The 13,817-nt window shown below is 44.7% G+C and overlaps 1 protein-coding gene across 2 annotated transcripts in view; it reads right to left on the bottom strand.

The window, feature by feature from the left end:
• Positions 1-13,817, bottom strand: part of ARID1B (AT-rich interaction domain 1B) — a 398,528-nt gene that overhangs the window by 47,978 nt on the left and 336,733 nt on the right. For both annotated transcript variants that reach the window (XM_033096399.1, XM_033096409.1), the window contains exon 9: positions 8,277-8,604. In XM_033096399.1, coding sequence (XP_032952290.1) covers positions 8,277-8,604 — 328 coding nt within the window. The remainder of the gene's footprint in view (positions 1-8,276; positions 8,605-13,817) is intronic.

Raw genomic sequence — 13,817 nt, 5'->3', positions numbered from 1 at the left:
GTTGCTAGTTGCAGGGGGCGCAGCCCACCATCCCTTGCGGGAGTTGAACCAGCAACCTTGTGGTTGAGAGGATGCACGCCAACCAACTGAGCCATCCGGGAGCTCAGCGGCAGCTCAGCTCAAGGTGCCCTGTTCAATCTTAGTTGCAGGGGGCGGAGCCCACCATCCCTTGAGGGAGTCGAGAAATTGAACTGGCAACCTTGTGGTTGAGAGCCCACTGGCCCATGTGGGAATTGAACCGGCAGCCTTCAGAGTTAGGAACATGGAGCTCTAACCGCCTGAGCCACTGGGCCGGCCCTTGACTATACTTTTGAATCTAGGTATGACAGCCCGTTTGTCTGGCGTGAGGGTGTGGGCACGTGGGGGCAGAGATGTTAGGAGGGCCGTGAGTTAGACGTGAAGGCAAGTGGCCTAGACCAGTCAACAGGGCACTCTCCCCACCTGGTTAGTAAGAGCCCCAGCCCAATCACAGGTATCGTGAGGTATCGCGACAGTGAGGGCAGTTCCCGACTGTGAGGCGCAGACCGGAACATGGACTAAAGACGCGGTGAGTGAAGAAGGCAGGTGCAGGCATGGTTGGGAACCTGGAATATTTCAGTCTAAGGAGGACACTGACGTCTGAGAGACGTGAACAGGCAGGAAGTGAGAGGGGCTTCTGGAGGAAAGCTGCCATGAGTAAGACAATGCCAGAGCTGAGAGCTCCTCCTAATTCTACCCACTGTCCACAGCTCTAGTCCAGCATTTTCCTCATCAGCGTCCATCTGGAAAGGCATAGACAACGGGGTCTCCGAGTTGGCACATTGCTGCCCCTTCCCTCTCTGCCTTTCTCTAGCACTCTTCAGAAGCAGGAACCCCAAGTGCCAGTCCTCAGATGTGTCCTGTCCTTCACCAGAACCACCCAGGGCTTTATGAAAACCATGGGCCTGAGAGCCTCTCCCTCCCATGGTGGGCATGAGGCTGTGTGTATGTTTACAAAATCTCTAGGTAATAGTCAGTCACTTAGGGAACATCACAGACTCTAGTCCACTAAGAGCTGGCTGTACATTTTATACTTTGATCAGTGTTTTACTATTGTTTTCTTATTTGAAGACTAAAAAAATGTACTTTATGGCTGCCCTAATAATTCTATAATTCTGAAAGAGTTGATCAAAATCATAATCTTAAAATACCAACATAACATTCATTTAAATTCTAAATTTAGAGGAGAAAAAGGGCTAAAAATTAAAGCACAGGATTTAGATGATAATGCAGAGGCTTACATTTAACTGTAGAAATAAGAACACTATTTAAGCCTTTGAAATCTTTCTCTCCATCTTTCAATAACATGACTTTTCAAATCATAGCTATTATTTTAAAACCTAATTGTCCAAAATCCAAAGGGCTGAATTCTTTCTTAATACAAATCTCTCACATCCCTTCCGGCCCGCGGACCCCACTGTAACTCGACACAGAAGTTCTCGTCCCTTCTCTCCGACATTTGAATGCATGATCTCCATCAATGTATTTCCACACCAGTGGCTCCTGGCCCATTAGCAGAACTGCGTGACACTGGCTTCAGAGGAAAATAATAGAGAAAAAGTGCCTTGTTGGCAAACAGCAACAGGGAGATGAATTATAAATACATCAGTGAAGAACAGTTGCTGGAGGTGTGTGTGGGGTGCACATGAGGCTATGCACCCAAAGGAAGACAGACCCACTGGGGTTTGTAAGTGGAGTTGGTTTGTTTCAAGCAGAGGAAGACCACCGCTCAAACTCTTACAAAACATTCAGCCGTGTCAACATCAATATAGCCGGGTTGCTACTGAACCAGCTACCTAATGGCTAAGACTCCATGGAATGTAATTTACCCTGTTAGAGTGGCTAAGATTCAAAAATAATGTCAATTAACATCCTCAACCTCCTGTTTTACTAAACACAGAAATATTTTAAAACTAATTTCAGTTATCCTAGTTTTTGGTATGACAGAAAGTATTAAAATCCAAGTGTCCAGACTTGGGGTTGTGATATTCTGCATAAAAATTCCCTTCGAGGCAAGCATAAGAAGACTTTTCAAACAGACTCATTTTTGCTCATGTTTTTCAAAACTAAGAAGTCAAAGAGTTTTCCTCCTTGTGACGTTCATTTAGTCTAGGGTGAAGTCTTTTGGGGACAGCGCGCGTGTCAGCACTGGGCAGGTGTCTGCATTTACCCGGGTACAAATGCCGACTTCTGCTTCTCTCTGCACGGCTCAGAATCCGTACTGTAACAGCCACACCCCGGTCACAAGAACGAATGCAAAATGCTAAAGCGGGCAACCGAAGGATGACGACAGAAATTCAAACCCATCTGTGTGCCATCAATCAAACTGCTGCTTCATCTCAGAAGGTGAGATGTGTTCCAGGAACAAACCACCTCCGCCGTGCGCCCAGGCTAAGTGGGAATGTGTCAAATGTCCTTTTAGGTGAAACAAAGGCTGAGCTGATGGGGGAAAAACCAGACCGCAACCTAGGAGTAGGATCTCCACTGAGACACTGCTCAATACTTGGTTTCTAATAGTAGAATTGCCTTTAGACATGAGAGAGAACTAAAATTAAGAGATTTTTTTCAAAAGGGAAAGTACAGAGACAGCACTGAGTAGCAGGAAGAGCAGTGGGTCCAGGAGGCAGGGCCGGGTCTGCTCTGTGACTAAGCGCTCCTGAGTGGGTAATGTCACAGGTCGCAGCTTCCTCCACCATCACATCAAGGGCTAGGCACTGGATGACATCCAAAACCCGCCCAGCGCTGGGAAATGACAGCAGAGTAGGTGACTTCATTACTGTTACATACACAGAAGTTTTTATTCCCTCTCGGGCATAAAGGAAAGAAGGCATGCTGAAATGAATTCTATTAATCTCCAATTGGAACTACATCCTCCGGGAACCCATTCTTATGAAAATATTATCATCTTAAAGATCTGTGCCAGAACACTAGCAGAAGCCAGCTCAAGGCATCCAAGACGCGACTGAAGAGGATCCAGAGGAGATGCTGGGGGTGGCATATCAAGGTATCAAAACCTACTCTGGCCTGACAACTTAGGGCTTGCCGGGCCTCCTGTAAGTTCACTGAAGTCACGCATCAGACTCGGAGCTCATCTCCAAGGAAACAGTCTGGATAACTGAAATATCCAAATCCACACATCATGTATATTTAGCAAAGGTGTCAATTATTGAACACTTCCAGGTGCCACCCGAAGCACACTACACGACGGAGAGAAATTTATGTCATGTGTGTATGTACATGTGTCATGCAAAGCTATCACACGCTGTATTTGTAGGCTGGGAGTCATGCTGATGCTTCTTTAGGAAGCATCCTGAACTTCTGGCTGACTTTGGATCTCTACGCTCAGATGATGTGTCAGAACCCTTCCGACATGACGCTGTATACTGGGCTGAAGACGGAAGTTGTTAGCCATCCCTGAACTAGGCTTTCAGTAAGATCCACCAGTATTTCTAACGCTCTGTTTCTCATCACTTCAAAGGAATATTACAGTCACTAGAAATGCTTTACACAGAGGCAATGCATTTTCTGAGTAAAAAATCTATCACTGTGTCTGGGGCGGGGTCCTGGACAGATATAAATTGTTAATTTCAAATAATTGGATATTATTACTCAGCAAATCTACCCGAACCATCAGATTTACTACATTCTATTGTAAATCCTCTTATAATCAAAATAAGGGATTCCTTTGTTGAAAAGGTGAAAAATACAAAACAATTCATCTCTGTGTTCCTTAACTTATTCAGTGCAGCGGGTGGGTTTTATCGTTGGAGTGCCACTCTAAAAAAAGGACTTAGTAAAACTGTTTCTAACCAGTTACACCTGTGTGTTTTCTGTGTATTACCTTATATTCAACTGGCTGAGAAAGCCTGAACATACTGGCCACAATCCTGCATTTTACAGCAAACTTTCTGTTTCTAATTGCACACACACTCTTTCTCACTCACTACTTTCGTCATTGATTTGTGTTTTTCAGATTCGTTCACAGGCTCTAGCCCCTTTGGGATTCTGACCTGAGAAAGAAGTCATTATCACAAATTGCGAACAGTGTTTCTGAAAGGCTTGAACCACTTCTTCCTTTCCAAAAGAGAAAGTGACACTTAGCAAACTAGCTTTGCAAATTGCCAACTTAACTTAAACCTGACAGAGTTATCAATGGGCAAAGAAAACAAAAACAAAAGCAAAAACAGGAGTTTGTTGCAATGAGCTGTTACGTCAAGCAAAAGCATGTTGAAAATCAAACTTCTTAACCCACAGCATTAAAACATGTACTATACATGTTTTCTCACATTCAAGCTTCTGCTTAAAAAAAAAAAAAAAAAAAAAGGCACAACAGGTTATGTGTATTGCAAAGTGCAAAGGAAGGAAGATTCCAAATAGAAATAAAACTTTCTTTTCTTTCTTTTTTAGAAAGAGCACTGCAGACATGAAAGACAAAATTCAGAGCTCACAGGGGTAGGGCTGCAAAGATGAGCCTTTGCCAAGTGTGCTGTATAAGATTTACATAGAAACGCCAACATCTTTCTTTTTCTTATTTTTAATTAAGGAGGAGGTGTTGTCTTCTAAGGAAGCTATCTGGATGCTGCTGGCTGAAACGCAGATTTGATCTTCTCGTGCTGGTTAGCTAACATTGATTTTCTGCCCCAGTGGAAGAGATTTTACTCTGATGCATGCCATTTAAATTCATTTTACACAGCTGCTTAATGTGGCTTGGCAAGGCCCAGCCGAACCAGCTTTGTGGGTCTAAATAGGACTCCTGAGTTGGTAAAGGACAGATCCTACGGATTAGCAGCTGATGATAAATGCTTTTCTCCCCACCACTGCTATCTTCCTACTGACTCATGAAGTGACCTTGAAGGCAGCACAAGAAAGGAAAACAGAGGAAAAGCCCATTTTCTCCAAATAAGGATGTTCACCTAATTCTCTATTTGTTATTTCATTTTTAGGGTTATGTTTGTAGAATTCTGTATTTGTTGGTCCACATTTAGAACCATGTTTACAGGATTTTAGAACTCTCAATTGCAAAATTATCATTTGCTCTGCTGTCTACATAAATGTACACTGAGTGTAAAACTATTAAAAAGCTCTCCACGTCATGCATTCATAACAAGTAGGGAAAGCACAGTTCTATAAGCTTAGTCTTTGAACAAACCTAGTTGACTGCTCCCTGTTTTATTTTAACCAAGAATGTGGTATGTTTCTACTGAGATACCTACGGAACGTGATTCAATATACATAGGATAATCTGATGGTCACTGTGTGCAAAACGGTATCAATCATCATATTTTGCTTAGTAAATCACTCAGTAATCACATACTTTAAGCACATTCACTAACGTACAAGGTGACAGCCTGATATTCCATAGGCTTGTAGGAAAGACGAGACACACTTTTTGTTGCTGTATGTAATTCCTGTGTTGTAATTGATAGGAATATGGCAGGCAACACTGTGTTTGGAAAGAAAATCCTGTGTTGGATTATTTGGTTGTATTTTCCTGGTGACTTCAATGTCCTAAACCTCCTTGGGTGGAGGAAATAATGGAAATCTTTGGCACAGACGTTTGTTCAGTGATGCCGTAATGGAACCCCCGACACGTCCTGTTAATAACCCGAGCCACGTGTCCTGCAGTGAGCCCCTGCACTCTGACTGCAGGGGTGTGTAGGAGCAGGTCACTGCAGTGGCAGGAGTGACAGTAAGTCATAACGGTGCTACACGATACCAGTTCCTGGACAACAAACACAACGACAACGGGGGAAAGGACATCAGAGTAGGGGACTTGATTACTGTCACGCAGATAAAAGCTTTTATTCCCTCTCAGGCACGGAGGAAAGAAGGCATGCCGAAAGCCATGCAGAGACGATAGGTCTGGGGGTCAGCATGCAGGCTGCTACCGAACTACCATAGTACAGTACCATTAATAAGACTGAAAAGCAAAACAACAAAACAAACAGAAAACCCGAAACAAACAAAAATAAACAACAAGACAACCCCCTTGGAGATGGATTTCCTTTTAGGTCTTTCACTGTCTTGTTCTAGGTGTTACTTTTGCAGCCAGGTGGCACGTTCATTAACAATTTAAAAAAATGCCCAGGTCCCGCAGCGAGTCAGGGTACGTGGCTACCTACCCGTACTGGTCAGGCTGGTGCATCATGGGAGCCTGAGAGTTGCCATAGTTGGGGTGCTGGGAAGAAAACATGGGGCGTCCGCCAGCCCCAGACTGGCTGGGATAAGCAGGCGACCTAATGTATGGTGGCCTAAAGCAGAACAGAAGAACAACTTCTTTGGATTTGTTCTGTAGACAAGTCTGAATCCCCCTGTCCATTCTGCCATTTCCACACGTAGGCGTGGAGGGCTACAGAATGTGTCATAACACTCCGTACCATGCAGCTGCCTGGGAGTGGGACTGGGTAACATTCCTTAAACAAAAAATAGTGCTGTGGAACAGGGCAAAGGAGAGAGCAGAGTAAGATTCTCAGATTGAATCTCAGTTCATGATTCTGAAGAACAGCTTGGACTTTGGTAAAAGCCAAAAAATATACAGTCTCCATTTAAATTCCTGGAGAGCTCAAAAGGGCAGTACGTGCAAGTATGGCTTTGGAATGGTCTCCTGGTTACAAATAGACAATGAAAATGCATGGAGGTGTATTTATATGTTAATTTATATAAAATGATATAAACTGATTCAGAAAAGGGGCATAGCAAGACTTTTTAATCAAAACCTCTGTGCTTATCTTCTTCCCAGATCACTATCCAAGGCTTCATGTCAAATTCAATCAAGTACTTTCTACTTAAAAAGAAAATAATTTGTGCGCTATGAGTTGCAACAATAGGCAATTCATTTAAACCTAAATTAGGACTTCAATTGGACCAGCCAAACCAGTCCTCACAGACAGGTTTATTAAAACATTCCCTAAAGTCCACCGACTTCAGTTTAGAGGTACAGTGCTGGGGTTCAGAAGATTCTAAGTAATTGTATTGTGGAAGGGAGGGAGGAGGAGGGAGAGGGGGAGAGGTGGGGGGGTCGGAGGGAGAGAGGAAGGGAAGGAAAGAGGGAGAGGGGGAGAAGAGGAAGGAAAAGGAGAGGGGGGAAGGGGAGGGGGAGGGGGTGAGAGAGAGAGAGAGAGAGAGAGAGAGAGAGAGCGAGAGAGAGCACAGACGGGGGAGAGAAAGCGGAGGGAGGGAAGGAGAGAGAGAGGGAGGGAAGGAGAGGGGGAGAGAGAGAGATAAGAGAGGGAGGTAGAAAGAAGGACTGATTTTCATTTTGATTACTCAAGGGAAATGTTTTATTTGGAGAACACTGAAGGGGTCCCTAAAATTCCCAAAATAGCAGCTTCAGAGGAAAAGTAACAAAGGGACACATTTACACACACACACACACACACACACACACACACACACACACACACACAGCTTTTATTTCCCTTTGAAAAAATCAGAATCTTCTCTCTTCAAGATACCATATCTCCATAGGTATCTTTCAGTGTGCTTTGTTTTAAAACGTATTTTAATGTATGTTAAACATAAAACATACTAACATGTGCTCTTTGAAAACATATTCACTTTGGTCTCATAAATTTTTAATTCAGTATGTTATTTTTATGCAGGTCAAGTATTTACTTTAAGAATTAGTTTTTAAAAAACCAGGATTAAAAATCAGGATTAAAAACAAGTAATTGAGGATAAAGCCTTCCTCTATCAACTTAAACTTTCTGAAATATTATCTTTGCTTTATTAACCACATTTTGGTTTGGACAGAGAGAGGTATGCCCAGAAAAACAAAACATAAGAATATGAAGTATATAAATCTCACACATATACATTTAGACAAACACACACAATACACATATGTGCATATACAAAGTTTCTGTTTTATAAAGAGTTTTATGGTAGGGTAGTAAAAGGGGAAGTTCTTTTTTAGTGTTTTAGGTTTTAACTAGTTTTTAGGCTATAGAATTTCCTGCCCAAACCTTGCTGTTTCAAATGGAACCACACGGACCCTCCCTATGCCACTGGCCTGTGTTGCTGGTGGCAATGACAACTCACAGCCACTTCAAATAATATTCCACAACTGACTCGCCCATCACTCAGATTCCTTCCTCGGTGTCTCAGAGAACATGGTCTGTGATTTACTTTCCTGAGCTTTATGGCCAAGCAAAATGACCCTCGACTGCTGTGCACCCACGTGACTCAGGGATGACGCAGCCCTGAGCGGCACATGTGCTCACATGTCCACACACAGACCGCCCGCCCCGACGGCATACCTGCTTTGTGCTGAGTTTGCAGCGGCCTGCATCACTGCGGCAGCTGCCTCCTGTGCCTTACGGTTCACGGTTGGCATCGGTGGCCCCATTCCTGGCCCGCCCTGCTGAGACATGCCAGGAGAACTGGGGGTCATGCTGCTCATATTTCCAGGAAACGGTCTGTTCTGCATCCCAGCCGATGGCATTCGTCCCAGGGGCACAGCACCACATGGCTGGCTTGGCCCTTGTCCATGCATCTGGTTGTTGGCATTGATGCCCATGCCAGGCCCCGGGCCGCTGTAGCTTGCACTGGGCACCCCAGTATACGTTGGGGGTCTGGAGTAGTTACCTAAATAAAAAGCAAACACAAATTAAAGGCTTTTACTTAATATCTGGACTTGTGAAAAAATTCACTGGAAATATGTTTTGTCCACCAATGTGATCAACACACAGTCTTAGTCATTATCCTTCTTAACCCTTCCCCTGGTGGTGCTGGTGGGGCTGGCCATCTCCAGTATGCTCTCTCTGTGCGCTGCGAAGGCAAGAGCCACACAGGGCACAACAACTCGGAGGGGAAATCCAGGCTGGGGACGGACACGACTGCAGAACAGGCCAGGGTTCTAGCTAGCACTGAGTGCTGCTTCAATACACCCAACACCTCCTCCTGACACGTAACCAAAGTAATTATTGCAATCCCCGGTCCTTAGCAAGCACCGCTCTGAGGATGTACCCCTCCATCAGTACCACACTCAACAGTTACGACGATGGCTTCAGAAAGATAGCGTGTGAGACCCCATGCACATATGGTCGGAATCAGCCTTCCCAGTCCCACAGGAGGCGTCACGCCAGAACTCCACCTAGTCCAGCACAGTCAGTTTTCCCGGGTGTTGGGAACACTATTTTTCTGCTTGAGCACCAGATCAAGGGCTGGTTTGTGCTTGGTGCCGTGTTGTACGAAATACAGTTCAAGCATTAGCATGACACTGAACACAGTGAGCTGGTGGGACTTGTGAAGCAGGCATAGCCTGAGACTGAGATGGGAAACCACATCACACCTCCCATCCTGCTCGCACTGGGACACACACGTATGGAGCAGAATGGCAGCTATGATGGCCCAAACTGTTCAACAGTTTCTCTCATTCCACACCTTTTATTTTGATTGAATGTACATAAAGTAAATTAAAGGCATACATAATGCCATTCTAGTAATAATCGCTGCACCCTACTGTGAGCGAGACACTGGGTTAAGTGGTTTGCATGAGCAATTTCCTTCCTTTCTCCAATAACCATATGAAATACAGATATGACCATGATTCCATTTACAAATGAAGAAAACCAACAGCTAGTAGGTTAGGATTCAAGCTCAAGGAAACTGACTCCGGAACTCATGTAATTAACCAATAAAATATGCTGCCTTCTAAGAAATGTTGAAATAAAATAAATGTAGAAAGTCAAGTGTTTGTAGAATGTGGGTGTTTCTTAATCCATCCTCACTACTTTCTGGAAGAATCTCCTCATCCATGTAACACAACAGTTCTAGGCACAGGGCATATAGAGGTAAACACCATCCAATTCCTGCACTCAAGCTCACCATCTGTGTGTGTATGTACATGTGTGCTTGTGTGTGTGCGTGTGGTGTGGAATAGCAGGGGTAAGACAAGAAAACATACAAAAGCAAAACAAAAAATGATGCACTGCAAAAAGCAAGAGGACTAAGAGCAAGTCTGCTCAGGGTGGGGGGAGCAGGGGGTCTCCCGTGTAGGGGCGTTAGTGAAGTTTCCTTGAATAAAGCCACCTTGGGCTGCAACCTCAGGAGTCCGTGTGGGGCAGGCTCTGGGACCTGGGGGGCTGGAGCTGAGTGAAGCCTCCGCATTTACTGACTGTATGACCTCAGGTAAGTTGTTTTAATCTTTGTTTCATTCTCTTCTTTGTAAAACAAAGATAATCCCCTCTAATATTGTCTACGTGTAGAGTTGTTGGGGTTAAATGATATACGCGTAACATATGCAAAGTATCTCAAACATGGGTGTGAAAACGGTAGGGGTCTTATTGTGGATGGTAAGGCAGAGGACAGGAGAGGGCATGTATGGGAGAGGCCACGATCAAGGGCCGAGGGCCGGAGGGCACAGAGATTCAAGGTGAAGTCCCTGATGAGCTTCGTGTGGCTGTGCGGTGGGCACAGAGGACAGGGGCCGATTCAGCAGGGACTTTCTATCAGGCGTCCAAGCTTGGGGTTCACTCTGGAGATGAGGACCTTCTCCAGGTTCTCCAGCAGACATTGGATTTGAGGAGTAAGAACAATAAAAGCAGATACTTGCTACGCGCAATGTGCTGAGCTCAGTCCCAGGTTCTTTGTAGGAACTCATTTAACCCTGACATCAAGCCTAAGAGGCCCCTATTATGAGCACCCTCAGTTTAGAGACAAGGAACCTGCTGCACAGGGTACTGACTAGCTTGTCCCAAGGGCACGTGGCTAATAAGTGGGGAGCCATGGTTAGCATCCAGCAGTCTGTGAGTACGGTTCAGAGTCCAAGGACACAACTACTGTGCGGCTTTCTCAAGTGCTTAAGAGAGAACTGCACACGTATAAAACAGTACCATCAGAATCAGAAAGCCAGGCTTTCTTCAGTCCACACATAGAAAGCAGCATCACCTGCAAATCTGCAAGCATTCCACAGACTTTTCAACACTGACTGGGAACTTACTTCGTTAGGTGCATTATGGGTACTTTCTTACTTGGCTGTCACTGTCCACAAAGGCCATGGGCCAGCACACTGTCTGTAAAGGGCCGGACAGTCTCTGTCACAGCTAAACGGCCACTGCACCCGAACGTGGCCAGAGGCACTATAGACACAATGGGACTGCCCGTGTTCCAATAAAGCTTTATTTACAAACACAGGTGGAGGGCCAAAGTGCATAATCTGCTGACCCCTGTGACAGACCACCCTTGGGACAAGCTCATAAAGTGCTCCACCAGCACAGAAAGTGACTAGGTAAAGCCAGCAGCTTCTTTGACCCTGAATATCCTCCGGAAGGCGAAAGAAAGGGAGAAGAGGAATGAATACAAGTGGGGCACTGGCAGTACAAGGAACTGGAAAGTGGAGGGAAAACAAAAGGGAACAGAAGGAAAGAACCAGAGAGATATGACATAAACTCTCGGGTGCCACTGAGGTGCGTGGGAGTCCCTTTTGCAGCCAGCTCCTCAAACTTAAACCGCTTTTCCACAGAGATACTCCACTTTGCAGAAATAATCAACCTTACATTGTTTCAAGTAAAAAGTAAAAAATGCTCACTGTTTACCAATTTTAACATTCTTTATAAAAGTTAAGTTGCTTCTGAATCTCCCTTCCCATGGGACCACACGTAAGGTCCCCGGCTGTCTTCTCATCCCACCATCTTGGTGGAAAGGGCACCTTATGCTTCTCCGGGTGGGGAGGGACATGGAGCGGCGGGCAGGTTGCTCGGCCCTGCCTCTGCCCCCGCGTCCTCTATGCCCCAGACGTTAGAACACGTGTGTCTCTCTCTGTGAGCCGAATGGACTCCTCCCCCACCTGACCCCACATGCCCTCACGCCCAGATTATCTGATGACATCAGTGAAATCTACTGCTTCTTTTTGACTCTTGCTTTTATTAAAAACAAATAAACTCACAGTTTGAATGCAAATGAAAAGAATCCACATATTCATACTATTACTCTGCAGCTAGTTTCCACCCTCCCCCAACACTCATTTGGTGACTCATTTGGTAAGAAACCGTATGCAGTGAAAACATATGTGCACGTTGCTTTCGAAGGAAATGAAATGTCACTTTAATCTTGTTTTAGAAAACAAGCACTTAGACATGGTTACTGCAGACGATGCCCACAATGCAGTTCCACTAGAGAAGAAGGTTTCTGATTTTGTTGAACTCTGTTCATAGCTGGACTAGAACTGCTTACAGTTGGAACTGGGAAATACTGTCACTCTGGGTGCTTGCAATTTAGGTTTAACTGGCAGTCAGGGGTTATATTTTAACAAACACAAAGGAAAGAAGCGACCGAGGTGTTCAGTTACCCTGCATCCATCCTTCGCATTCGTAGTATGTACTAAAAAGAGAAGGGCTGCGTTTCAATAGCTTTGCTCAATTCAGCAGCTGATCCTCGTCTCCAACTCTGTAGTGGGGTGGAGCATGCATTAGAGCACAGCCCCCCACCCCACCCCACCCCACACACGCGTGTGCGCGCACACACACGTGCCATCAGGCAGAAAGGCCCACTGAGTGCGGGGCTTCCAATCTACGTTTCCTCCACCAGTCGGGCTGACCCAGGAACTGGCACTCAGAAGCACAAGTCAAAGGAATATGTTCTAATTACAGAGGCCTCTGTTTGGTAGAAGAAATACAAAGCCCCCTTTCTTCTCCTGGAAACTTTGAAGACGTTCCTCATTAAACTCACATGCCCCGATAAAAATGATTTCTAAAGGCTTTAAATGGCTTAAGAGGCAGCAAAGAACAAAGCACGGGCTCGCGAACGTGGGTGTGAATGTTGGCTCTGACACTCGCGAGCAGCACAGCCCTTTCTGAGTATCAGTTTTGCCACCTGTTAAGTAACGAGAGTGGGCAATAGCAGAAAGTGACCAGGACAGCGGCGAGCACAGGTACCTGATAAATGGTATCGCCTGTCACTATCAACAATCACAATGTTATCAATAACCACTGATATAATCTTTCCCCCATAATCTTTTAAAAATGTGTGGAAGGAGTGAAAAATGACTCATACCCCCCACCCCCAATTCTCTGCCTACTCGATCACATATCTTTCTCCCCCAAATAAACGAAAACCAAATATGTAAGCCAAGCAAAACATGAGAAGAAAAGCCAGGGATGAGAAGTGCAATCTTATTTCCATGTTTCTCTAATAGATTAGTAATTTGTTGGCACTAGCTTTGACACAAAACAGATGGATCCAGCATTAAGCACAAAGGCAGCAGATGCTCGGCCAGCCTACCTCAGCTGGACGGGCCTTGCAGCCAAGTCCAAGAGCCCACAGTTTTCAAGTGGGTTCATCTTGGCACACCAGCTTTGGAAAATTGGTCACCAAATGAATTCAGATTCCAACCCACCAGGAGTTAGATTCAAGCACCAGAGAGTGAAAGCAGGAGCTAGACTGTTCCAGTCACCATCGTTATTTTAAAAGGATGGCAAGTAATTCTCTCCCCGATTCTACAATATTTAAATTTGCTAGTTACAACCAATACTCCAAGCTTACTGCTTTTATTGAACTATTAAATGTTTCCACTCACATAGGAAATTTTGCTTCTCAGTCTCAATCATTCAACAATTATTTATGAACAGGAAATGTTCTGTATTATTCCTCTATGCTGTGGAGGGTAAAAATGGTGTACAAATCATGGAATAGATACTTTAATCTGGGTGGGGAAAAATAAATGGATAATTAGCTATATGTCATGATAAATATAGTTGTGAATTAGAGCTAAATAGGCATTTATCTTGTTTAGCCAAAGATGTTCACCTCTTTTTATAGCCACCTACTACACAATATTATTTTAAGTCAGGTTTATTGAG

The sequence above is a fragment of the Rhinolophus ferrumequinum genome, chromosome 3 (genome assembly GCF_004115265.2).
Source record: "Rhinolophus ferrumequinum isolate MPI-CBG mRhiFer1 chromosome 3, mRhiFer1_v1.p, whole genome shotgun sequence".
Classification (NCBI taxonomy): Eukaryota; Metazoa; Chordata; class Mammalia; order Chiroptera; family Rhinolophidae; genus Rhinolophus; species Rhinolophus ferrumequinum.
This window is presented reverse-complemented; position numbering and strand designations above follow the sequence as displayed.